General features: G+C 50.0%; 1 protein-coding gene across 1 annotated transcript in view; it reads left to right on the top strand.

Annotated features, from left to right (window-relative positions):
- Positions 1-25,669, top strand: part of LRRC75A (leucine rich repeat containing 75A) — a 103,306-nt gene that overhangs the window by 54,456 nt on the left and 23,181 nt on the right. The window contains exon 3 of the mRNA XM_009287192.2: positions 8,874-8,986. Coding sequence (XP_009285467.1) covers positions 8,874-8,986 — 113 coding nt within the window. The remainder of the gene's footprint in view (positions 1-8,873; positions 8,987-25,669) is intronic.

Genomic DNA, 25,669 nt, shown 5'->3' with positions numbered 1-25,669 from the left:
GCAAGTGTCCTTCCACAGTGGGAACCTGGGAGCTGTTTTGGTTTTATTGTCTTTTCAAGCCTCCTGCTGCTACGTGGATGGCTGGAGAGGGGACATAAGCAGAGCTTGGGAAGGACTCGGCAGTGAGCTCGCTGCTGGAGCCGTGCTGAGAGAGGGGTCACCAAGCCCAAATCTGAATTTCCCATGCCAAAAAAATGCATTTTTCCTGCAAGAAGCCAAATGCCTCTTCTCATATAAGAGACCTTCATTCTCTTCCAGGACCAGCTGGTCTTTTCTTGGCCATTTCATAATGTGAATTAATTCTGGGGCACATCCTTCCCTTACGAAAGCCATCGGCGTGTCTCTGCTGCCAGTGAGTGCTTGGCCCTAACCTTGAGCAGGGGGAGGCCTGGGCGGTGTTTGGCCCCATGGCTGCGTACCTGGGGAAACCCAGGAAAGATCAAGTGGATTAGCTCAGTTGCAGTGAACCCTGCTGGGAGCAACCTCTTTCTTATTAAAATGACCTTTATTAAATTTGTTCTCTTTCTCCTCTAATTTGAATTAAAATGATTTATGATTTATTGATTTATTTTCAAAAGAATTTCTGCACGAGCGTGTTGGGTGGTCAAATGGACCCATTTAAAGCCATATTGTCATTTTATTTGGATTTTGTTTTCCCTCTGTGTGGACAAGATATATCACTTACATCCACCATGCCCATATCTGCTTGCCTTTGGGCATCATCCACCTCATCACTCATTCCCCACACGCTGGGGTCTCTTCCCAGAGGAGTCTGAAATGATGGAGAGGGAATTGCAATATCCTTAACGGTGATATTTTAAGGACACCTCCCTGGAAAGCTCTTCCCTACAGCACAACGGGGATTTTTCCACGTGCATTTTCATGCCTTGCCCAAGGAACTCAGTGACCGACCAGCCGTGCAGCAAGAGGGGTTTGTTGCTGGTGTGGATCCTCCCCTGCACACCTGGATGGGGTTGTAGGTAGGAGCAACCGCTGAGCCTCCTGCAGCAGGACGATCTCACACCAACCTGAGCACTCGCTGCCGGCTAGGTGTTGGCACGTTTTGACCTTCGGTGAGAGGGGAACGGTGGATTTAAAGCCTTTCCCACCTCCTCGGCTCCTGGTCTCACAGGAGGAGGACAGTTAGCTGGAGAAAACTCCATTAGGGCTTCAAAAGGAAAGTCTGGCGGTGGCTTGCTGGGGCCGGGGCTGGCTGCAGCGCAGATGTCTGCATGCAACAATAGGCTGCAATTTAGCCCCACGCTTTGAAAGCGAGGGGGGGGAGGGAAAAAGAAGAAGAAAGGAAAGAAAAAAAGAAAAGCAGAAAGCCATTAGATGACTTCAGCTCCGCGTGACTACATCAAAAGGGAAGGCGTCGTAAATTCAGTTTCTATTAAATTCCAGGGCCTCATCGCTGGGGAGCAGGATGCAGTTCTGGTGCCGGTGGCCAGGGAAAGCCCTTTGCGGGGCCGCAGGAGCGGCTGCAGGTTTTGGGTGGGCAGAGCTTTTCACGGCTGCTGCGTTGACCTGTGTTGGGTTCAGTTGCTCTGCGCTGGTGGATGGTGGACATGGCTTTCACTTAGTAATTGCCTGAGATGTGTCCCTGTGCCTTCTCTTGCAGCCTTCCTAGCAGGTATTTGGAGGTCCCTATGGCCCAGCAGCTTTGGCACATGTTAGGGGTCTCCTGGCGTTGTGAAAGCTTTGCACACGGAGACCTTTCACAGTGGTGAGATAACATTTCCTCTTCATTTTGTTGTCACCCTTTCCAAACCCCAAAGTTTATCCCTACATCAGCATGGGTTACTGTGGATTTGTTCTCCTTTGCTTCATGCTAATTTGTAATAACTGATTTGATGCATGTCAAAACCATTGAGGATGATCTCTCCTAGGGCTTCCTAGAGCATCTCTCACTATTTTATGTCTTTGTTTTACTGTGTAATAACTCTGTTTACCATTGTGAACATAGGTTTTTTCTCTCAACTTTTTTTTTTTTTTGCTTAATAGTCCAAACTATTATCCTATTGTCCTAGCTAATCATCCAAGACAAATAAAAGAAGGAAGAGGATTTGGAAAGAAATCTATCATTCTCTGTATTTTCTGGGTATGAAATAGGTCATGTTTTAAGGGTCACCGTCCGCTGAACTGTATGGAAAGCAAACATCTTGGCTGAGGGGTCTCCACACCAAACATTTCATAGGCGGGGAATGGTGCTCCCAGGATGAGCGCCGCTTCCCTGGCCTGTGGCTGCAATGGCTTGTGCATGGATAGAGCTTTTTGTGCACCGAAGCGGCGACTGCAAATCCTGCAGCATCCAGAAAGGAATGATGCAAGTTTGAAAAGTTTTCTAAAAGAAACAAAAGGGGAAAAAAAAATTAAAATTTTGATTAAGTCAAACTCATGGTTTTGGAGGGCCAGTGTGGGACTTTTTGCATGTTAAGATTTGCAGTACAGCACCTTTTTTTTTGCCCAGAGACTGATTGCAAGTGACAGAAACATGGGACTATGTAATAATGCGAGCAAAAACCTGTCGCTTCCTCCGACCTGAGACAATGGTTAATTGTTCTAATTTAGGTCAATCCCCTGCTGTGCTGCAGCAGGAATTCTTTACCAGGGCTCTTTAATCATTAATGTTGGCCTATTTTACACGATGTTTGGCCCCTGTGCAACCCCCCCCGGGCTCTGCACGCCACCAGGGATTCTGCTGCTGGGGGAGGAGTGGGTGATTCATTTCTTAATGAAAACAAATTAATTTGCAATAACATCTTTATCACGAGGCTTTCATATGCTTTGTGTCCTCCTCCGAGCTCTCTGGCTGCTTCTTTTGGAGCAGCCCTGAAATTCGGGTTGTGAATACAACTCTTACCTCCTTGCATCGCCCAGGTGTCGTTGCCACACGGTGATGCAAGGAGGGCAGGCAGTGATGCCATGGTTATTTGTCCCCAGCGAAAACACGGTCCTGTTCATCCCATGTTTGCTTTCCCATGGTGTCATCCCTCTGCTTCCAATTACCCCCCCTCCCTCCACCGGCAGAGCGGCAAGGATCGTTTATTTGTGGTTGAACGTGGTGTGCAGATGCTGGGTGATACCTCACCGACGGGCCCTACGGGATCTGTTGGTGCTGATAGAGGCTGAACAGTTTCTCTCCTACACCACAGGTGAGACCATCAGTGAGGATAAAACAGGTCCCCCTGCAGAAACCAGGGAAGGTTTAGCAGGACACAACGGGGGTGAGCCTGGCTCCTAGCCTTTACCTGCTCTCGTTTATCCCTGGGGTTTAACTGATTCCCATTTCAAGCGCTGTTGCTCCATCCCTTCATCCAGAGCTCTTCTCTTGGGACTGGAGCCAAGGTCAGGAGCCTGGTGGTCCCCCGCATGTGCTTGGGCACCCCCTCCGCCGTGGGGACAGACGGGGCTCAGCTCATGCCTCTCCCCTTCATTTTCCAGTTGAACGAGATCCTGTTGGCGTGGGGCTGGTTGTGGATTGCAGATGGGGCATGTGCCATGAATCCCTCTCCCAGCTGAAATCTGTTAAGGGATTAAAATCTCATGATTCTCTGGGCTCCTCCCAGCAGCGAGCAGCTGACGCCTTCTCCAGAGGGCTGGAGGCAGGCGAAGATGGAGGAGGAATGACGGGGAAAGGGGCCCTTTGCAGGGAAGAGCCTGTGCTCTCAGCTTTCCCCTCATCCCTCCTCCGTCCCGCGCTCAGCATCGTGTCTGATGGCTGGGAACTGCTCTGGGTCTCTGCCAGCTCAGAGGGGACATGGCCAAGTAGGAGCCAAGACATTGCCCAAAAACTGCTTATCTGAGCTGATGCTTGCAGCACCTGCGTTTGCTCTTGGTGGGCTCCGTGGCTGCCTGTGAGTCCTGCTGAGAGCTGGGATGCTGCGTAAACGTGCTCTGCGAGGCATGTCTTCTCCTGAAAACTTCCCATCTGAGCAGCCAAGATAAATTAAAAGGAAAGAGGGTGCCATACGGCTTTCTTGCTCCTTGTACAGAAGCTTTGCCCCCCATTCGGGTGCCGCTCAAAGCAGTTTTTCTGTGTGCATGGCACAGGTTTCTCTCCTTGCTGACGTAGGGGCTGTACAGGCGTGCGCAAGATCACGGCACCGAGAGCTTTTGCAAAGTCACAGATGTTTCCAGGTGTGTAGCTGATGGATCTGCAGGCAGATAGCTCATCACCAGCATCTTGCCACCATTTGTCGGCTGGCCTGTGAGTGTGGTGCTAAGAGAAAGGGCATATCCCAGCTCTAGGAAACAGGCTTTTTCCTGGCAGCATCGTCAGCTGGGAAAGCTGCACTCTCTGTGTGGTCTGTCCCATCTCCCCAAACCTAAGATGCTTTGCAGTTTTCCTCCCAGAGGTTGGAAACCAGAGTAACAAATGCACGTTCCCACGCACGTGCGCTGCGAATGCCTGATGCTAGAAGGAGCCAGGGTATCACTGGCGATGCCTTTGCTGGAGATTCATCCCTATGTGTTATTTCAGGAATGATTACTGCTGCAATTTGGTTCTGGTGGTAAGACAATATGCACGGTGAAAATGGCAGCTCTCGATGTATATGTCTTGTGCTTGATTATTGTCCCTTCTACGGAAAGGGCACATAGTGTTTGTCAAAACCCAGCGCTGCGGGTTTCAATTTCTGCAGATTGAGGTAAATCTGCCTCGCCACTCATGCGCCCTCTGACTACAAAACAAATCCAGCCGTGTATTGACCTTACGGCTGTAGTGAAGGAGTTGTTCAGTAAGCGATGTGATGCAGGTGGGGCAGAAAGACCTTTTGGCCACTGCTTTTGATTTTGAGGGAAGTGGTTAATCAATGGAAGCAGCACGGGAGGCAGCAGCAGCATCCGCCCACCCGATGGGGTTTGTGTCATCTCTTGCATCATGCCCAGGGATGCTGGTGGTACGGAGCAGAGAGGATCGTGCTGGATGGAGAGCAGGAGTGTTACCTTGCATCAGAGGGAGGGTCGGCATCATGGCGTAATGCTGGCATGGTGTCAGGAAGCCTACAGCTGCCCACGGGGATAGTGCTCGGCATCATTGCTCCTGCTGGTGTAATGCACTAACCCCCGGCTCTGCTGGCAGCCCCACATGTGGTGCTCTCCCCGTAAGCCGGGCAGCGAGGTTAAAACTTAGTCAACATGAGTGAGCTGGGCTAATTTTTAAGCTGACTCAGTTTTCAAACAAGCTCTTGGGCTCAGTCCCACCAGGGTGTGCGTCAGCTTCAATTATTTCCTGATAGACTTGGATGATAAACAGCGAAAAAGCCTTTGTTTAGACCGTCAGACGAGTGTCCAGCTCTGCCTTTGGCACCACGTCAGCTAAATCCCTTCTTCTGCGCACGTGTTTTGTGCAACCCAGGGCAGCTCTTGTATGCCGGGGGTCAGGCCTGGGGCTGCTCTGGAGCCTCCCGCAAAGCTCTCGGGAGGAATTGCAAGAGGTTTAGGAAGGTACCTAAAAAAAGTGGGTTCCTGAAGCAGAGAGGTTTGCGTCTCACCCATGGGCAGTTGAAGTGCAGTGATGAGAATAAGATGTGCAGAAGCAAGGAACCCAACCCCAAAATAGCGTGTCATGAAGGCTCTGAAATGGGCTGTTTATTTATCCCAGTGCTAAACTGGGGCATTTATCTACAGGCTGCTGCAGACCAGTGTGGAAAAGACCATACTTTTGCAGCTGGCTTATATCCTCGCATGGTACCGAGACCAGAAGGAGATGCCTGAGTTGCTGTGTGCAGAAGTCTTGTTCTCTAAATTGTGTTTTAAAACCCCAAAATAGAAGTCACTCAGTACCTGCAGGGCTCGTGAGTCGAGGTTGCTTGTGATGAAAAAAGGGCTGAAAGAGTGGCCTAGTGGGGACAACCACGGGAAGGATGAGCTGGTGGTGGCTGCTGATGTAGAGAGATAAGGATTAAAATACTCTTTGCCCTGCTCTAGCATCTTTCCTTGGAGCCCTCAATGTGCTCTATCAGTGTGATGGATGATTTTCTGCGTTCTGTTCGGGGGATTTCTTTGGTCTGAATTTCTCAGACATTGGCTTGATGTGAAGTTCAGGTCTGAGTTTCCACCAGCCATCTGGACACACCGCTCAGGAGGTCTGGCAGCTGCACACCAAGGGCCGGCGTGAGCACGCTGCTTGGGGAAAAAAATCTCTTATCAGAGAGAGAAGATGGTCCTGCCACATTTGTACCGGCAAAAACTTGTTTCTTTTACTTTCTCTGCTTTTTTGCCACATTACTCTTGTGAATCGTTTCACTTCCCTGACAGTTTAGTTGTCAGGATAATACTAGAGACAATTTTAATTGTCTCTTTCAGGATTATATTGGAGGCAATTTGCAGCACTGAATTGCAACACGGTGGCTAGTTACTCCACAGCATTTTAGCACGTTGTTTCCTTTTCAACAAGAGTTTTTCCACACAATGCAGTGAGGGCTCGGAGATGGAAACCACCGCGCAGTGCTGAGGGTGGACACTGTTATTTCAGGGGCTGTTGCAATGCTTTGCAAGGGTAACAGCTGAAAAAAATAGATTAAATGAAAGCCGATGGCACCAGGCAGCTTGCTGTGGATATTACGCAAAGGTAAAAAAAATAGGGTAGGTGTCAAAATTCATGGTGTTTTCTTCTCGCATTAGGGATGCCGGTTACACAGCGAGGAAGGTGTTGCTGGCAGAGAGCAAATGGAGAGCAGTTAGCGGGAGCAGCATATGCTGTTGCCTTCCCAAAATGTTTTGAGGCTTTAATTAAAGAATGGCTGCAATGTGTTTCCTGACCTTCCAGTGGAAAACATGCAATAAAACCTTCTCTTTCATTATTTTTTCTGTGTTAATTTGACAGGCTGAGCCTCCTAGGGTTCATCCATCCCCAAGCCTAGAGCACTAGATATTTCTTGCCGCAGGGTCGCCAGCGGGAGGGGAGATTTTGGCATGCCTGCGGTTTAGCATAGGCTGAAGTCCCATTGAAATTTGCGGGATTAAAACCCTTATTTCAAGTTAAGCGTGGTGATAAATGGAGTGTTGAAAAGTATGGGTTTAAATATGCTCTTAAACCCATATTTTCTCCTCCGCAAACTGGGAAACGGGAGGTACAGCCGTCAAACGCTTGCGGAGCTCAGATGTGAAATGGCTCCTGACTCACGCCATTTCCAGCTCATGCTGACACGGCGTTTTCCATACACCGTGCCCTGCTGGTACCTGTGGATCCTGAGTTTCTACCTGAGCTGCCGAAGCCATTTGCCACCGCTTGCCTGATGGAGGGGGTGAGCGCTGGTGCCATCTCTTTGCTGCCAGTTTGCGCAGCTGGAGCTAGGCAAGCATCACCCTGAATTAAATCAGCTTTTGATTGTTAGTCGCCACGTAGGCACTTGGACGTGTCTGGGAATAAACTACCCCGATTTCTGTCAAGGCTTCGTATCCTAGTGGATTGAACAGAAAAGCTAAAGGCCTCAAGTCCTACACTGATATTTCTGCTCCAGCCATCTGCAGATATGCCTTTTCCGTCCTGGTTTTGTGGTTTTTTTACCCTGAGAAAGCCTGCTGTAATTGTTTCCCTGCACACCCAGAGGTGATTTGTCAAAATCCCTATTGCTCCTTGGTTAATTCAATATTTATAATGTCTTTATAAGGCCGGTCCCACTCTGCTGACTTGGAGACGGGGTGGGAGAATGCATTGCATAAATTAGGCTGCACAAAACATGCAGCTCGCAGCTCTGCCGGGGCAGTCAGGCTCAAAGGGAGGACGTGAAGGCAGCAGTAACTGGGTGTCCAGGCAGAGAAGATGCAGCATCTTCCTCAGCATCCCTGCCCAGCTCATCCCAGCACACAGCAAAATCCTGAGCACTCAGCGTGAATGAAGAGCAGCAGCGAGTCAAGCCCAGGCTGACTGCTTATTTTAGGGCTTCCTATTCGGTTTCTGTGTCTTCTCTAAGATGTTTCATGATGCAGCAATTTCATAAAACCAGGCAGATGCCACAAATTGTCACATCTTGATTTTTTTTATCATTATTGTTCTTTAGGTCAGGTTAATCTCTGCTTGTGACCTTTCAGAGAGCAAGCCAGGCAGGGCAAGATGGGTAGTTTACATTATTGGATGTCACATCGTGCGTTAGTATATAAAGATCTTGAAATGAAACATGATTGAACGGTCCAGAAACTGGTATTTGTATTTTGTTTCATTTTTAGGAACCAAAATTTCTAGAACAAAATTCTTAGAAATTTTCAGAGTTAAAGTTTTCCAAGCCACTATCCTTTTGGGTGGAAATTTTAATCAGAATTGAGAAGACTCCACCAAAGTCCCTGTTTTCCTTGAAGCTTTTTTTTTCCTAACAAATATATATTCTGAGAGTTTCAGATGAGCGCTGTTCCCGAGATCTCCATCAGCTCACAAAGCCTCTTAGCATTTGCTCTTTTGTAAAGCAGTTTTAACGGTAATGGATGGGTTGTTTGGTTTATTTAATCAATCTCCGTAAAACTTTAGTGCTGAAAGCTATTATGTAGTGTCAAATGATAACAGTGCTGCTGCTGAATGAATTGCAGAGAGACGGCCGTGCCGTGCGGATCCCCTGAACCCCATCACAGCAGCCAAGAAGGGACCTCGTCATCCTTAACCGGGCAGAGCTCGTGCCCCCCTGCGTTCGCTCTCCAGCAGCAGTGTCCGCGGGTGTGCAGGACGGGGTGGCCCTTGGTGAAACACCCCCATCCTTGCAGCATCTTAGCAATCAGTGGGCTTTTTTTTTTTTCTTCTCCCTTCCTATACAAGTTTTAGCGTGGTCCCTTATGACTTGCCAGCTCCTAGCAGGGAGCCGCTCTGGGATTGGGAGCATCCCACGGGCATCACGGTAATGCTGCAGACACCTTACCTGGTCCCTCCCTTGTCTTCGCAGGAGGGGGACTCCCTCGGGGCCATGGAGAAGCTTTGCCGGCAGCTCACCTACCACCTCAGCCCCCACTCGCAGTGGAGACGCCAGGGCATCATGAAGAGGAAACCGCAGTCCTGGTGAGTCGGCTTTCGAAAGCCACCGTCACCCCCGCGCGTCTCTGTCCCCTCCCTGGTCCTTGAGTCCTTGGGACCACCCGCAGGCTCGGGAGAGTGGGAAGGGGGTTTTTCCACGATGCTTTTGGCCACAGTGTGCAAATGTGGGCGCTGGTGGGAGCTGCCTGTTGCACACCTGCAGCAATGGGAGGAACAAATCCACCACGATGAAGGAAAGTGCTTAAAACGGTTAGTCAGGGCTGCGAGGGAGCCGGGAGGTCAAAACCTTCTGAGCTTGCCACAGCCTTCAAAATCCGCAGTTGTCTCCAGTCTCACCGGTGTTTCCCCCATGCATGGCTGCGTTACCAGGTTGCATCATGCTCACCCAGAGGTGTTTTCCTCCTTTTCCATTTTCCTTTCCCTGTTGCATCCCGGTTGCAGAGGAGAGCAGCACGGTAGTGCCCAGGGAGGCGGAACGGGCTGGAAATCTGGAGCCATCCATCCTTCAAACATCCCCATGCTGGGCATTGGAGAGCAGGAGACAAACTGTTCTAAGACATCCTAATTAGCTGGTAATTAATGTGCTGACACATGTCACCACGTACGCCATGGCTTGCAGCGTGTTTACACGAAGGGAACTGTTCAATTAAAAATAGGGAGTAAATGACCCTCATCTCCTCCTCGCCCGGGTCCTCAGCAAAGCGTCCCAGCTGCCAACGTCCTGGATCCATGGAGCTGAAAAACCTGTGGATGAGGCTGATGGGAACAAAAAGGGCTCCTTGTTTTCCGCGGTGTTATGCATTACATATTTAATTTATTGTTTTTGTTTAAGGAAGTGAGAAATACAAAAGAAGCTGCAATCTGGCAGAGTCAGGATTTGTATCCAGGTGCTTGCTCGTGGTCCCAGGAGAGTTTTGGTTCCTGTTGTAGTAGATGCTATTTGTAGCCATAGCAGAGACTAATCCTGTGAAAAAACTTAGTCAGAATAGAAAAGAAGAGGGAAGGAAAATGGACACAAGAGGAAAACAGACACGAGGGAATAAAGGACTGTGTGGCCAAATAGGATTAGGACCATGTCTCCCAGACATCTGGCTTGGCATCCCTTGCACCCTGTCATCCTTAGAGACCCAAATGTGGAGAAACGCCTCCGTTCCACTAGCAGCGGTAACCGTACTTTTGTGTGTTGAGCGTTTTTAAGGTGTATTGATGACTAAAATTTCCTCTTTCCCATAAAGCGGCAGAAATGGAGGGAGTATGTTGGGGCTGCGTGCTGCGACGTACTTTTGTGTGTTGAGCGTTTTTAAGGTGTATTGATGACTAAAATTTCCTCTTTCCCATAAAGCGGCAGAAATGGAGGGAGTATGTTGGGGCTGCATGCTGCGAGGCTGTACCCCCCGGGCTGGGCTCAGCACACGGAGCCGGGTAATGACCCAGGGCTGTACCCCGCGGGCTGGGCTCAGCACACGGAGCCGGGTAATGACCCAGGGCTGTACCCCGCGGCCTGGGCTCAGCACACGGAGCCGGGTAATGACCCAGGAGCTCAGTTACCCCCGTGGGTTTTTTTTCCTAATTAGATTAGGATAGCACACACCTTGTCATCCCGCCAGAGCATTGTTAAAGTTACGCTGATGTGGCAGTAGGGAGCTCTTTAGAGCCCAAAAGACAAGAAATTCTTGAAAATGAAAAAATTTAAAGCAGTGCTTTGTGCCACTCTGTCTTTAATTACCAATCCCTGTCCTTAATTATCAGCTTGGAGCGGTTGTGCGAGCATGTCCGTGTGCCAGAGATCTGCGAGGCTTTATCTTACAAGTCTGCCGTAACGCTTCCCTTTCCTTGGAAGAGCTGGGAAATAGCTGAGGTTTTTCACGGTTTTAATAGCGGGGGTGCGGTTTTGGCCGTAAACAAGCCCTGACCACAGGGCAGCGACCCCGGGGCTGCCAACTCGTGGTGCTGGCTGCTGGCTAGCTGAAGCCAACCCTTTGCTAGAAGTTGAAGCCAACCTTTTGCTAAGGTCTAAATGCCTTAATATAGAGAATATATAGAGAATAGAGAGATCATCTGTCTTCCCTGTGCTTGAACAGCCACTGCTTTATTTGTGCGCCAGCAGTTACCCTGTTAGGGATGCTCCTGATCTCGTGTGTGTGTTAGTTGGTGGGTAGTTCCTTCCACAGCCGAAGACCAACGGGTGTTTGCCCAGAGCCCCCTGCTCTGGGTTGGGGTTTGCAAGTGCCCTGCGATGCCTCCAAGGGAGTAATGGGGTCTTGTTCCCAGGTGTCGGCACTGGCTTGACCCAGCCCTGCTGTCAGATGTTGCAGGAACTTTCAAATACTAAGTTTACACACTTTTTTGTGTGTCTGTTGGCCATCCACAACCCATCAGTGCTCTGCTCTAGGGTGTAATTAGTAGCTGGCTCTAATGACCAGGGAGCTACAGAGCTTTTTTTTGCATCTGTCTCTTTGCAAGGAAAAGAACTTCAGCTTGGTGCGGTGATAGCAGAGGGACTTTGGTCCCCGCTGGTGGAGTAGGAGAGTACAGGCCCATTTTATCAGAAATAAAAATGAGGCCTGTGGGAATACTTTCCCAGCTCTTTCTGTAGCTGGCTTTATCACGCCGCATCTTGTCCTGTTCCTTTGCTTTGCTGGTTGCTTTTTGTTTAGAAACTAAACAGAGCCAATAAATCAAGCGATTCCTGGGCTTTCTTCAAAGTTCCCATTCCTCCTGTTCCTCTCCCTCCTTGTGTGCTGGTTTTTGGGGGGACTGACTGTGCCCCGTGGAGGTGTTTGGTAAGTAGCTATGGACAACCCTTGTAATTAGGATATGTTTTATTTTGATTTATTAGAGGCTACCCTTGTAAAATCCCCACTTGCACAGGCACAGAAGCAGTGCAACCCGGTGTCTGGGACGTCTGGGACTTGTGGTGTGGATCCCATCAGTCTGTGAATCAACTGCTCCTCTTACGAGCCCAGGGCTCACTTGATATCTCTCCTTGATGCTCAGAGATACTCCTCAGTGGCCCCCTGCACCACGCAGCCAGCGGCCGGTCTGGGGCAGAGATCAGGTGTTAGGAGCTGTCTTTCTAAAAGGAAAGACAAGGACATCTGTCCTTGTTTTTGGGGGGAAACTGGCTTAAATTCACAACTGTGACAACAAGCCTTTGGTTATAGTACGGACAGAGCACAGGGGGCTCTGGCAATATTTTCAGTTGTGGGTTATTAAGGGAAAAGCATTGGAAAAAGCATTGCGGTACGCATGCTGTTGTGTTGCAATAGCGATTTAACAGCGTATAAATCATTCACAAAAAGTGCAGCGATCAGCCCACGAGCCTGCCTGTGCTGACGGCGGGATGAACGTCAAAGGCTGCAGCTCCCGCAGGCTGTGGATGCCCGCGCAGCCCCGTGGTCCACCCTGCGGTCCCCGGGTGGCCCTGAAAGCCGGTTCGTGGGTGCCTTGCAAGCCTTCGCCCCTCTGCCAAGCCTCTTCTTTGGGGGGATGAAAATGAAAGCTGAAAGCTTGGGCAGCACAGATGTAGCCTTGCTCACAGCAGGGGGGTTTATTGTTCAAAGCCTGTTTTATCCTGCCTGTCCTGGTGATATCAGTCATGTTTGGGGCTCAAGTCCCCTCTTACCTCCTTTTTATAGACTCCAAAATCCCTCAGCCTCCCTGGAATTACTCTTGCTTTGCAACGAGGTTGGTAAGGTCCCAGGAAAGCCCACGGCGCTGCCCGCAGCGCAGCATACGGTGGCTCCTCTCTACGGCAGCAGCCCCCAACGGGAGGTTATAGGTAGGAAGGGGTGCTTGCTCTGGGGGCTTCAGAGCCCTAAAACCAGGGCATCCTCCTCAGAGCCACATGTGAGCCCGGACGCTTTGAGGGAACAACGAGGCGTGAGAAATCGCCTTCCTTAGAGGTCTGCAGAGGAAAATGTGTCGCCTGCTGGGATGAGCTCGCCGGGATGAGCCCTGAGGCTGCTCCTCCTGCCGCTCCCAGCCCAGGCTGGGGAAAACAAGACAGGGGCTGCTGCAGAAGAGATGATGGTTTTTCCTTTCCCTCCTCTCCTTCTCCCTGCAGTACCGACCTTGTGACGTCCGCAGGCTGCACCATGTGAGTGATGCTTTCTTAAGCCATTTCTTCTCCTTTTTCCTCACTCTTCGTGTGGGGTCTGAGACCCCACCTGGAGCCCTGCGTCCAGCTCTGGGGCCCTCCGTACAGGAAAGACACGGACCTGTTGGAGCGGGTCCAGAGGAGGGCCACAAGAATGGTCAGGGGGATGGAACACCTCTGCTATGATGACAGGCTGAGGGAGTTGGGGTTGTTCAGCCTGGAGAAGAGAAGGCTCCAGGGAGACCTTATTGCAGCCTGTCAGTACTTAAAGGGGGCTTATAAGAAAGATGGGAACAAACTTTTTAGCAGGGCCTGTAGCGATAGGACAAGGGGGAATGGTTTTAAACTAAAACAGGGTAGATTTAGACTAGAGATAAGGAAGAAATTTTTTACAATTGCTCGACCGAACGCTGAGCAAAGCCAATAGCTGTAATTGGTCTCACCAGAAATGTGGCGAAATAATTACAAGGGAAAATTGCTTTTCTTTATTCTGCAACTGCTGTATTCATTACAGGTGATAATCGGAAGCAGAGCAGCCGGAGGAGGAGGGTGAGGACGGATGAAACAGAGAACTGGATTGTAAAAATTGTAAAAAATTTGCGTTTTTTGCATTGCATTTTTTACATGCCCAGAGAGGTGGTGGATGCCCCATCCCTGGAAACATTCAAGATCAGGTTGGACGGGGCTCTGAGCAACCTGATCTAGTTGAAGATGTCCCTGCCCACGGCAGGGGAGTTGGACTAGATGACCTTTAGAGGTCCCTTCCAACCCAAACCATTCTATGATTCTATGATTCTTTCTTTGCTCTTTCTTTTAATTTTCTTTCTTTCTTGTTGGAGAGGAAGTCTTCTGACTCTCCTGCAAGACAACTTTGGGGTCAGAAAGGGACAATTTGGAGTCATCCCCTGTCCTGTGTTGCAACCTGCCTGGAGGATCCAGCCGCAAGAAGCACGTAACCACGTGCTTTGGACGTGGAAACCTGGTCTCTCATCTTCTGCACAGTGATTCTTGACCTTGTAATGAGTGTTTTGGCTCTGTCCTTCATTTCCTGTTGATAATTAGGGATTGCAGCACAACAGCAGGGGCTGGGGGAGCCTGTCGTGCAGAACTCCCGGTCCGGAGCTGTGGAGTTACTAAAAAATACTTTGTTAATTAGAAATCTGTATCTTTGCGATGCATTGTGCTCCTGGGTCCTGTCTGCTGGAGACACACTCGTTAGCACTGACTCGTAACAAGCAGAAACACAAGCATTGTAATCTGTGCCGTGGCTTCATTAAGAGGCATCATTTCTCCGGGCTCACGGCTGCGCCCATCTTCTGATGCTCGCAGTCCCTTGTCCCCTGCAGCTGGGTTAGACATGTTGGAAGGGTTTGGGAAGGAATTGGAGTTTAATTATCCCTAATTATTGGGAGCACATTTGTGGGAAACAGAGGCTGATATGCAATCGCATCGGCTGCATTAGTGCAATGCTGATCCCTCTCTTTTATTAAAAGGTTTCCCTAGTTGTGGGATCAAGGGCGTCTCAGGCACTAGTGGGATGTTGCTCTCTTCTTGTTCAGGGCTAGTGAAGGGGTGGTGGCCTCTGGATGTCATTGTATTGCCACCTCCTCAGATGCCCACAGTCAAATTTTTAGTGGGATAGCATCCCTTCTTCACTAAACGCCCGCTGGCATTTCCAGCAGGCGTTGGGGGACGTAGCCACAAGCAGTGGGGTGGATCAGTCCCTCCTGGACCAGCCTGTCCTGGGACCCCCTGGTACCTCTGCCGAGGTCTCGCCGGCGCGGTGAGTGAGAGCCCTGCAGATGGGCGCAGCTCGACCGAACGCTGAGCAAAGCCAATAGCTGTAATTGGTCTCACCAGAAATGTGGCGAAATAATTACAAGGGAAAATTGCTTTTCTTTATTCTGCAACTGCTGTATTCGTTACAGGTGATAATCGGAAGCAGAGCAGCCGGAGGAGGAGGATGGGGACGGATGATAGAGAGAACTGGAGCTGATTTTTTTCGGTCGGTCGTGCTATGGCCAGGCAGCCTGCGGCGTAGGCAGAGGGGGAGGCTAGCGCTTTCCGTTTCCATCTCACCCCAGGCATCGCATTCGGTGTGTGCACGGAAAGAGCCAAATCGAGGGAGAAGCTCTCAGCGTTGGCTGCCCGCTCTGCCGTGCCGCCTGGCACCGGAGCACCCAAACCTCTGCCAAATGGCTTTTTTTTTTTTTGCGTATTATAAATCTGCCTGTCCCTCACTTGCTGTCTCCCTCTCCGTGCCTCCCTCTGAATCACATATATTTATATTAAACATCCAGGATGAAAATCAGCATTCTGCCTGATAGGGTAGCGAATAGCAGGAGGATGAAAACAGCCTGCTATAGTAATTTGTATGTCTCTGGCTCTGCCTAGGGACATGATTACAGTCCAGTGTTTAACTAGCGAGTATTGAATTAGATCCTGGAATCTCCCCGCTCCTCCTGCTGCCAAGCGCTTGCCTTCAGCATCACAAAGACAAAACTGATAATCAAAATTCCGCGCGTCCATAATTGCTTTGGAGCACAGGCTTGTGCGCTTCGTGGGGAGGGAGGAGGTGTCTCCCAGGGGACATGGCCTCTGTGGCTTTGCTGTGTCTTTCCCATCCCTGGAGAGTTGTGGCCAGTGTGTTTGTTACCTTTATTTGCTTCCCGCGTTGCCTCTGTGCACAGAAGCGATAGCGAGGAGCCAGGGATGCACCAGGGAGGGGAGGGAGCGGTGGTGCCTGCCCCGCTGGGCTGAGCCGTGGGCAGCGTCTGAAGGAATATAGATTATTCATATTGTAACTCCAAATCTAGCCCCGTTTTACATCAGGTAAAACCTTTTTTTGTGCACAGTTCCGGCTGATGCCACCGGAATGTGAAGCATGGAAGAATTTCAGGTGGAGCAGCTCAGTCTGAGTGCTGGAATTAAATGGGGTCGGTCTGGACTTAAATACATGAATTTTTTAACACTCCCTTTCATTGCACTCTGTTGTTGCTCTGCAATAGGTGGAGAAACACCCCAAAAAGAAGCCCGTGCCTGCCCTGAGCCTGGTACAGAGCTTACGGGGGGGGCTCCACACCAGGGTGAGCCAACGTGGTGCTTTCTTCACTTTCTGAAACCATTTTATGTTTCAGAGCTCCCGGCACTCACTCATGCAAATCCTCCCCCCAGTGCTGGGATGTGTGAAAAGTAAGGATCTGATTTTTTTTTTTCTGAATTCACATGGGTTTTTCAGGTGGCTTTACTTAGCTCCAGCCAACTCTCTTTTCTTTGCCGCTTGTCCTTTTTGCTGGTGACAGGGCCAGCCTGGATGCCGGGTTCGGACGCGATGCAGATGTGGGTGGCAGCTGGGAGTGTTTAGCACAGCACAGGGGTGAGGGGAATGTCAGCCCTGGTATGAGATCTGCTCCACGGCTGCACCAGGAATGCACCCGATGAGGATTCGCAGGAAAAGGGGCCGTTTGCTGTTTCTCTTTTCAGGGAGCGCTGCGGAGCAGCTGGCCAGCTTTCCCACAGCCCTGCGTGAGCTCATTCCTATGGCTGATGGAGAATCTTAATTATTTCCCAAATATTTATGTATATAAAGGATGAATCGTGCCCATAGTTGGTCTAAACAAGGTCTTAAACAAGGGCAACATTCTTTGCTGGCTCTGGTAACACTAGAAATATAATTTATTTGTATTTTTTTTCCTAAATCCAAGAGTTGCCCTTCTTTGAGACATACATGCTGGCGTGGAAACCAGCTCTGCCCACACGTTGCCTACTGCATGTGAACACTGTGCATGCAGGGCATAGCTTCACAGGATTTTTCATATTTAGCTTGTGAACACAGATCACTCGAACCCTATGGGCCAAATCCGATAGTGATAATGGAAACACAACTTCTGTAGGTATCCAGCTAGGGTAGGGAGCTTTCGGTTATGGACTGCGGAGCAGATACATACCTTGATCCAGCTGAATTTCTTGGTGAAATGGAGATGTCGTTACCTCCCTGTTAACACCATCCATCCTCCCAATGCAAGAGGTGGGCACGGTTGCTCTGTGCTGCCCAACCTGGGGCTCCAAAGCAGGTCGGAGCTAGACCTGTCGCTGGCTCGCTGCAGTGGGATGTCACATCGTTCAACGGGATGCCTCATTGTTCACTTTTCTTCTTGCAGTTTCTTGCATCTCTGCTGCTATCGTTTTCCCCACTGCATTTCCCCTGTCCCTTAGCAGCAGCCACCTCATTTACAGGCTTTCTGAGCTGTATCTCTCCTTCATTCCCATCCAAAAGCCCCTTTATTGCTTTGTTGCACTAGATATTGTTCAGTTAAATTCCAGTTTAAACAGAGTATTCTTTCATCTCCGCTTGACAAGCAGCGCTAGTCAGTGCTAAACCACATTCCTGCTTCGTTATGCGTTACTCTAACATGTCAGTCTGCAGAAAAATGACATTGCTCCTAAGTCACTCGAGGAGCATTCCTGTTTATACTAATTTATTGTGTTTTACCACAATAGCCATTGCGTTCTTAACTGTGGTAGCAAGGGACGAGGTCAGTGAAGAGAAAGTGGAGCTGCAGTGTTTGAAGAGGAGGCATGAGCGCGCCAGGAACCACTGAGGTCTTTGCATTTGGAAAAGTCAGGTCTCTTCTCAGGAGCCTGCATATGGATTTAGGACCCAAATATTAGGCTCTTATTTTTTTCACTCTCCTAAAGTTTAAGCCTAATTTTCTATTTTGTTGTTTTCTTAACACGCCTACGGGACTGAAGCAAGCACTCGTGGGGATGCTCTGCTCGTGCATAACCTCGATACGTCATTGCCAGTGCGAAGGGTGAGCCCCTAATTCCTCCAACGAAGGGGGTCTGGGAGCCTCACACATTTTGGCTTGTGGCTCAACACTTGGGCAGCGTTGATTTTTCTCTGGCTCAAACAGTTTTGCGGCTCGAAAGCCATAATTTTTCTCTCAGGACAGGTCAGGAAAGTTGTCTCGAATGGGTTGTCATTCTCTGAGATGGAGGATATATTTAATCACAAAAGTGTCCGACAGTAGCTGTCATTTTCTGTCTCTCTGCGAGGGTTGGCATGAATAGGGTGAAAGCAGCAAAACAGGTATTTTTTTCTCTCTTGCCATACATTTCTGCGCAGAAATTACTGCCTGTGGCCCTGCCTCAATGGGAACTGCACTGGGGGTTGTAAAAGCCCCTGCATAATAGGTACTTCTCCATGTAATATGTGCAAATTACACGGCTATGCATGATAAGGACAGACAGAATCTCGTGTTTGTTTTCTTTGATTTTCCCAGCCTAAGCAGGGCTGAAAATGCAGCGACTGTTTCCTCTCGCTTTCTGCATACCTCCAGCACCGGCAGCGCCTGGGTAGGAACCAAGCGCGAGTTTAGCCCTGCGAGACATTGTTTTGCAGCAGCTGCTGACGAAGCAACCAGTCACGGAGGATATTTGGTAGCCCAGGGTGGAAGCTAAACCCTCCTGGAGTTGGTTTAAAGGGCTGATACCTCCAGCGCCTGGTATCTGCAGGGTTTGGTCCGGCAGCCACAGTGTGCCATATCCATCGTACGCCAGCTCCATCAGCGTGGTGTAAAATAGTGCCGCCGAGGGCAAAAATCCTGCTTGATTCATCCTGCTCCAGCCCTGCCTCCGGCTCCTGCCTTGTCCCCAGCCCACGTCAGGCCCATGGTGCATTTGGGATTAGGGACATTTGGTGTTTGAGCTTGGGTTTACGCATCCACAGGCTGGATCTGTTGGGCTGGGAAAATAGGTACTGCCAAAGCAGCTGTCCCGGAGAGGAGGATGGAGCCGTGTCTGCTGCTTTATGGAGGCAGGAATCGGCTTCACAAGGGGAAATGCAGAGAATAGGTTTTCCCCTGATAGGTTTTCCCTGCAGAAGGGTGCTGTGTGCCTGGGACGAGGCCCCTTTGCTCCCTGTCTGCATGGAAAGCTAAACCTCCTTTTCTTCAGAGTGGAAGAGTGTGACGAGTTGCTTTTTCCCGAGCAAGACCCTAGTCAGTTATAAAAGCAACGAGTTGCTTTTTAACCCTGAAAGGGGAAGCGCAAACACCTCTCCCAGACCCCCTCGTTCCTCACTTGCCAGCATCTCCCATTGCCTTTACATTCTGCCGTGGTGGGATGCGGGATTCCACTTCCCTGGGATTTTGCCCAGTGCTTTGCAAAAGGCATTACCAGAGCATCAAGCATGACGCCGTGGAAACCTGCCAAAATATCCGACAGGAGCGGGAATGGGAAAAGTTTGGCAGGCATGCCCGAGACGGCACGCTGATGGGGTTTGAGCAGAGCCCCACAAGGCTCTGGCACGGTCCCTTGCTGCTGGAGGCAGCTGAAAATGTGCTCTTCTGCCTTCTTTTCAGGGTCAGCATAGCAATAATTCGGAGGTATTTCACCTCTGTGGGAGGCAGAGCTCCCAGCTCCTGTTTGACTGTAGCACCCGAACGCTGAGGGCTGCCCATCCTCCAACCGCAGCACCGCTGCTTGCTTGGTTTTCCGTGGTATTGCTTTGTTTTCCATGGTATTAAAGGAGGTGTGGAAACACGCCAATAAAATGCATTTCACCGAGGAAGAAGGCTTCGGGGTCCTCCTTTACACCTGGGAGTCAGCCTGAACTCCCCTTTGCTCTCTTAAGACCCCCTGATGTGAAATTGTTAGAAACCACCTTGAAAATACCCAGCTGAAAGGGCGAACGAATAGTTTGGGACAGCTTTTGGAAGTCAGGAGGCTCCATCAGGCTGCGGCAGTTTTTAACCCATGGTTACCTGTGGGTTGGATGTTCTCCATTGCGCTTGGCAGCCAGGTACGGAGACCTGTTAAAGCAGGAGAGAGGGGTGTTTTGATTTAGTGATGAACTTATGGGGGTTAAGCAGCCTTACTTTGTTGGTAGGAATGATCTTTTAGCATCCCACTCCTAATTTCATCAGGGGCACAAAACATTTCTGTCCTGGAGGAATGCTGATTTTTCCTACTTGCTTGCAGTGCCTGCTTACATTTCTCTACGAAGCCCTTGTGAAGCAAAAAAAAGGGAGTTTTCACGGGGGGGAAGCCCGGTGCATGAATAATGTCCCCTTCCTTTCGAAAACAAAGAGAGATGTAAATCCTCTGCTGCTGCCGGGAGCTTGTGGGTGAGCAATAGGAGAAGTTATAGCTCCTGCAACAAACGGTCTCTTCAGAGCATCCAAGACAAATCCGCTGTCAGTGGGAGGAGGCTGGAGCAAGAATTGTGCGGTCGCTCCTCTTCATTAAAATCCCGTCTATGTGTATGTGTGTGCGTGCACAGCAGGCGTGCTGGTAGCTGCTGCAGGAGAGCAGAGAATTTGCGAGCTGGAGACCTTTGGGACCCGTGCGTGGGCGATCTCTTCTGTCTGTGTCAATGGGACCTTATTTTGCCCTATGTTACATAGCTGTCCCAGAGATCAAAAGGGACAGAGCAGCAAAGTGCTTTCCGGCGCATGGAGCAAATGCTACGAAAACCAGACTGGGATAATATTGCTTGGTGCTGTGATTTTGGGGTGTGTTGCAAACCACTTGGCCTTTGCAGTAGAAAGCAGGCAATTTCCAAACCTCTCTGCTCTTCCCTGCATGGCCTGAGACTTCGTGCATGCGTTTGGGATGGAGAAAAGCAAAACTCTGGTTCTTGGTGGTTCTTCAGGCTGCCTGGGGTTGGGAACTCAGGCTGTCAGGCTTCATCAGTGGGATGCTCGGCCCTTGGCTTACAGGTAGGGTCCGGCATCTCACAGGAGGATGTGGGTGAGGGACAGAGGTGCTCCTGGCCATGGTGGATCTTCTGACCTTTGCTGGGTCATATCACAATGACTGAGGTCTGCAGCCTTGTGGCACCTGGGTGGTCACTGAGTCTATAAATCCTTGGGCTGGCATCGGTCTCAGGAGTTAAATACCTGCTGTGGTGGCTGTGATTTGGTGATGGTTCATAAAGATGCATCACCCCCTAGGGTGGGACCGGCTGTGACCCTCCGCAGCAGGAAGCTGCCGGTGTTTGCCCTTGTCCTCGCCCAGGCGTGTCGTTGCAAAGCTCCCAGGCACCTCCAGCTGTCCATGCGTTGGCTGCGGCTGTAGCACAGAGCTCTGTTTGTCTCTGAGATGATTGCAGTCTGGATGCAGGCGGAAAGCAATTCATTTCCCAGGGTAGGCACTAAATACCAACTGCTGTCTGCCTGTGCGTGGCAGTTGTTAATAAGAGCTCTACTGGGGCGGAGCGGAGCTTTTCCCTGGGTATATCCTGCAACGTTAGAAATATTGTGGTTATTTAATAAGTTTTTTCTCTTAATTGCCCTAAGAGGACAAGAGAGGCCATCTCCAAGCCTATTGTACCCTACTTTTGTGATTGTCTATACCAAGAGGGTTGGAAATTACTATTTTAATCTCTGCATATTGCTATCAAATCCCAGCCTGGCCGAGGCAGACCAGACTTTCCTCTGGAAATATTAAATGACCACCAAAAAAGTCTGATGTCTGGTTGTCCCTCGTCACTGTGCCAGCCGTTGGCCGTGCAGGAGGGAGTCCCCGAGCAGCAGGTCCTGCAGACCCGCTTGATGCGAAGGGGTGTCCCTGCGTGAGCACTGGGAACGGTGAGGGTTAACCATGGGGACTGAGTAATCCTCCCGTAATAGAAGGATGACTTAATGTGATGGGAAGACCTGGAGTGACACAGAAGAAGTCAGAAGGGAGCTAAGATTTTGGGAGAGAGGGTGGAAAACAAGGGGAGGATGACCGAGACAAAAAAAAACATCTCCCTTGGCTGCTGTCAGAGATGTGCCGAGTGATTTTGCAGCTCGAGGCCGTGACGGGTCTGCCCCGGCACTGCTGCGGGGCTGCCAAGTGGCTGCAGTCAGCGGTGCCACCCACCACGAGCATCGTCCTACCCGTGGTGCATTCAGCATCCTGCTTATCTCATTTTGTCTTTTTGCTTGGCCTTTCTTCTAAGGCATTGGTCTCAGACGGATAAAGCACCTTGCTCAGCCTTATTAATGAATTGCCCCAGTAATGAGAGCAATAGCGGGATGAGGTGCGGTGTTAACCCCTGTATCAGACAGACGGAGACGGCTCGGCCCCTTGTGGAGCAAATCCCAAGTACGCCCGTGGGCAACACCAGCATGGTGCAGTGCTGAGGATGCCTGGTACACAGGTATCGCCTCCAGCAGCTCCTTCGGGAGATGCTGACCCTAGGTTTGGTCCGGTACACGCAGCACTCAGCCAACATACATAAAACCAGAGTATTTTCTATACTTTGGCAGAAATGTTTGGAAACTGTTGGAGCCCTGAAGAGGACCACATGGGAGGGGGCTGTCTTCCAGCAGCGCTGTGATCGGCTGTTTGATATGGCTCTTAGCCACGCACAGTACGGTGAACGAGCAGGTTTGCTGTGGTTCAAGGCATACACCCCGGCGAAACAAAAAGGGAAAAAAAAGAAACCTTTCGAGGAACCAGGAGACAATAAGGAGTTGGGAGATATTTGGATGTGGGTGATTTTACAGCGTGTGTCACAGGAGTGCACTTTTCATCACCTCTATCCTTCTCACCTCTGTCTCCTTCACGGCCATGGGGCATTTTCTACATCTGCCAGCCTGGGACTCTTTGGCCTTTTTAAAGTTACTCAAGAGATGACTTTATATCTCTTTTATAGCTGAGATTGAAACAACCATGATTTGACCTGTCAGTTGTTCTGTTCTCAGTGCTCCTCCACATGATGCTTCTTCTGGGCTCCGGCCTCTTGAATTTATTCCCTTTGGCACATGCATGACTGGAAGTACAGTGCCTTCCGTATTTTTGCTCTCTGCTGGTCTACGTGGCTTCAAAACTGCCTGGTCAGGGGCTGCCTTGTTTGTGGAGCGTCCATTTTCCAAGATAGCTGATCCAGAGCAACCTTTTGGGGCTGTTTCTTTGCATGCTCCGAGGTAGCTGGCCAGAATTTTTTGCTCCATGCTGGCACCCCGACAGATGGATTTGAGCGGGTGGGGTGGGCAGGTTAAGCCTGGGGTTAAATACAGCTAAGCCCCTTCCCAAAAACGAGGGAGATGCTGGTGAGCGGTAGTGGCTGCGCCCTGGCCTCGCACGGTGCTGGGCAGCTGCCCCGTCCCAACCGGCGCCAGCCTGGCTGTCAGGAGCTGGCTTATCCCTGGGAAATCACGACCCTTTGAGGACACCCCACCGAGATGCAGCTATCTACAGCCAGGCATGCATTGCAGCACTCCCCCTTGCTATGTAGAAAATCTGATGAATCCCTTCTCAAAAAATGCTGTTTAACGTGAAGACATCCCGTCTGGCGGGTCCGGCGTTTTGTGACCATGCGAAAACCTGAGTGAAACGTTTTGTCCTTCTTGTGGGAACGGCGCGTGATGTTGGAGGGGAGAGGATGAATGGGCCAGCAATCATCCACCGCAGGTCAGCAGCGCAGGCTAAGCCGGGTGGGAAGAGGGGAAGGATTTCATCCAGTTGGAGAAAGATATATGTCTGCTGCATGAGAGAGGAATATAAAAACAAGCTAAGTCATTTTAAAGTCAATAATGTACAGCACTAAGCAGCTTTTGCTTCAAATAATGCTCTTTTAAGGCTAGTGGGGTATAAATACCAGGGCGTTAGGTTGTCCCTGGTGTGCATTTATCCCTGAATCAGCGTGTGTGCGTCAAACAGGGAGGGACGAACCTGACGTTGCAGCAAGGATGCACTGAGCGGGCTCCCGGCTTCCCCCAGCTAAGCAGCCGAATGAGTGTGCGATCGTTACAGCAGAGCTTCAACATCAGCAAGTAACAGGCTGGAAACAAACAGAAGGAATTGCTTTTTCACCCGGCTCTCCCTGTCAAATGATGTTGAAGGGCCCAAAAGCACAGAGAGTTCAGAAAGGAATTAAGGACAGCTTCATCAGTGGCCATTAAACACCGTAGTTTAGGCTCAACCTCTGGCTCAAGAAGTCTCTAAAGCACGGGAATCTGGGAGGGTTTGCCAGGGAGGAGTAACTGAATAAAGCTCTAGATCCTTTACCTAAACATTAACTAACATCCAGACACAGGATCTGGACTTGGTAGACCTTGACGTGTTCCAGAATGGTTATTCTTTTGCACTGATGCTTAGTAGCATTAGTGCAGTGCGGAGGTGAGATTTTCCCAGGCTCTGCAGCGTCCTGCCATTCACTTAGAACTGCGGAGGCTTGCTCCAGGCTGTAATTCACCCGACACATCCCTGCCCTTCTGCCTTGAGTTTTCTGCCCGCTTCTTCTGTCTCCAGCGGGACAGACCTATTTCTATTCGCTCGTGTGCTTTGGAGAGCCCTCAACAGTTAAAAGTGCAGTCCTCAAAGGAAATCTGTGTCAAGACCGACCTGAGACAGGATCCAGTCTGGGAAAAAAAAAGCCATTTAGATGCGTTGCAGAGGGGGGAAGCGCTCTGATGCCGACTGAGCCTGGGGTGTCGTCCCTTGATATGTCAGCGCACATCAATCTGCTCTAGCTGGCAGGGTGGCCTGTCTTTCCCAGGGGGAGCCAAGAGGCTTGAAATGAAAATGCTGCGATGTTTGTTGTTGAATTTAAAGAGTCACTGAAATGACCTTTGGCACGATGAAAACGGGACTAAATGTCAAGCAAATTAAACGCCTGTTGTGGAGGGAAAGGTGAAGCACTGCAAATCCGGGGAGCAAATATTTATGAGGGCTGTGATTAAGAAATAATTCTTCAACACGCTGTTCGTGGCGGTTAAAGAAGCTGCCACCCTGTTTGCTTGTTGCTGATATTCAGGGGAAATTTGATTTCTCCTGTGCCTGTCGGAGCGAGAGCTGTTGTGTCTGCTCCCCCGTTTTGCTGGGACGCGTGGGCATTTTGCACACCCCGAAGCGCGCCAAACAGGGAGGATAAGCAGGTGGTGAAATCACCCATTTTGTTCTTCATTTCCACTGAGAGTTATCTGGCCACCAGATCAGCAAGTCTGGGATGGAAATGAGTTATTTTTGCTGAATATTGCAGCAGCATCTGGAAGGTGAGACTGTTGCTGGGCACTGCCCGAAGTCTTCCCAGCCAGGGCTGTTTGCCGTGGGGCCCTATTTGTGCAACGGAGATGAAAGTACTGGCTAAATTTCCCAGATGCTCAGCGAGTTGAAATCATCTGGCTGAAATCAGATGATATATCAGGCTGTTTATTGCAGGCCAGCGGGTTACTCATGGGCTGGCACGGCTCCGGAGAGCGCAGTACTGCGACCTTACTGCATAGGAGGGGTTTGCTGGGACAAGGCACAGCTGCTCCTACCTGCATGCATGCATGAGCAAGGGATGCTGTGCCCCTTTGCATTCCAGACCAGTGCATTCAAACACTGGAACAGGCTTCCTAGAGAGGTGTTCGGTGCCCCAAGCCTGTCAGTGTTTAAGAGGCATTTGGACAATGCCCTTAATAACAAGCTTTCACTTTTGGTCAGGCAGTTGGACTAGCTGATCGTTGTGGTCCCTTCCAACTGAAATACTCTATTCTATTCTATTCTATTCTATTCTATTCTATTCTATTCTATTCTATTCTATTCTATTCTATTCTATTCTATTCTATTCTATTCTATTCTATTCTATTCTATTCTATTCCATTCCATTCCATTCCATTCCATTCCAT

This window comes from Aptenodytes forsteri, unplaced genomic scaffold, assembly GCF_000699145.1.
Source record: "Aptenodytes forsteri isolate BGI_AS27 unplaced genomic scaffold, ASM69914v1 Scaffold188, whole genome shotgun sequence".
In the NCBI taxonomy this organism is placed as follows: domain Eukaryota; kingdom Metazoa; phylum Chordata; class Aves; order Sphenisciformes; family Spheniscidae; genus Aptenodytes; species Aptenodytes forsteri.
The sequence above is the reverse complement of the archived record's forward strand: the minus strand, read 5'-3'. Positions and strand labels throughout refer to the sequence as shown.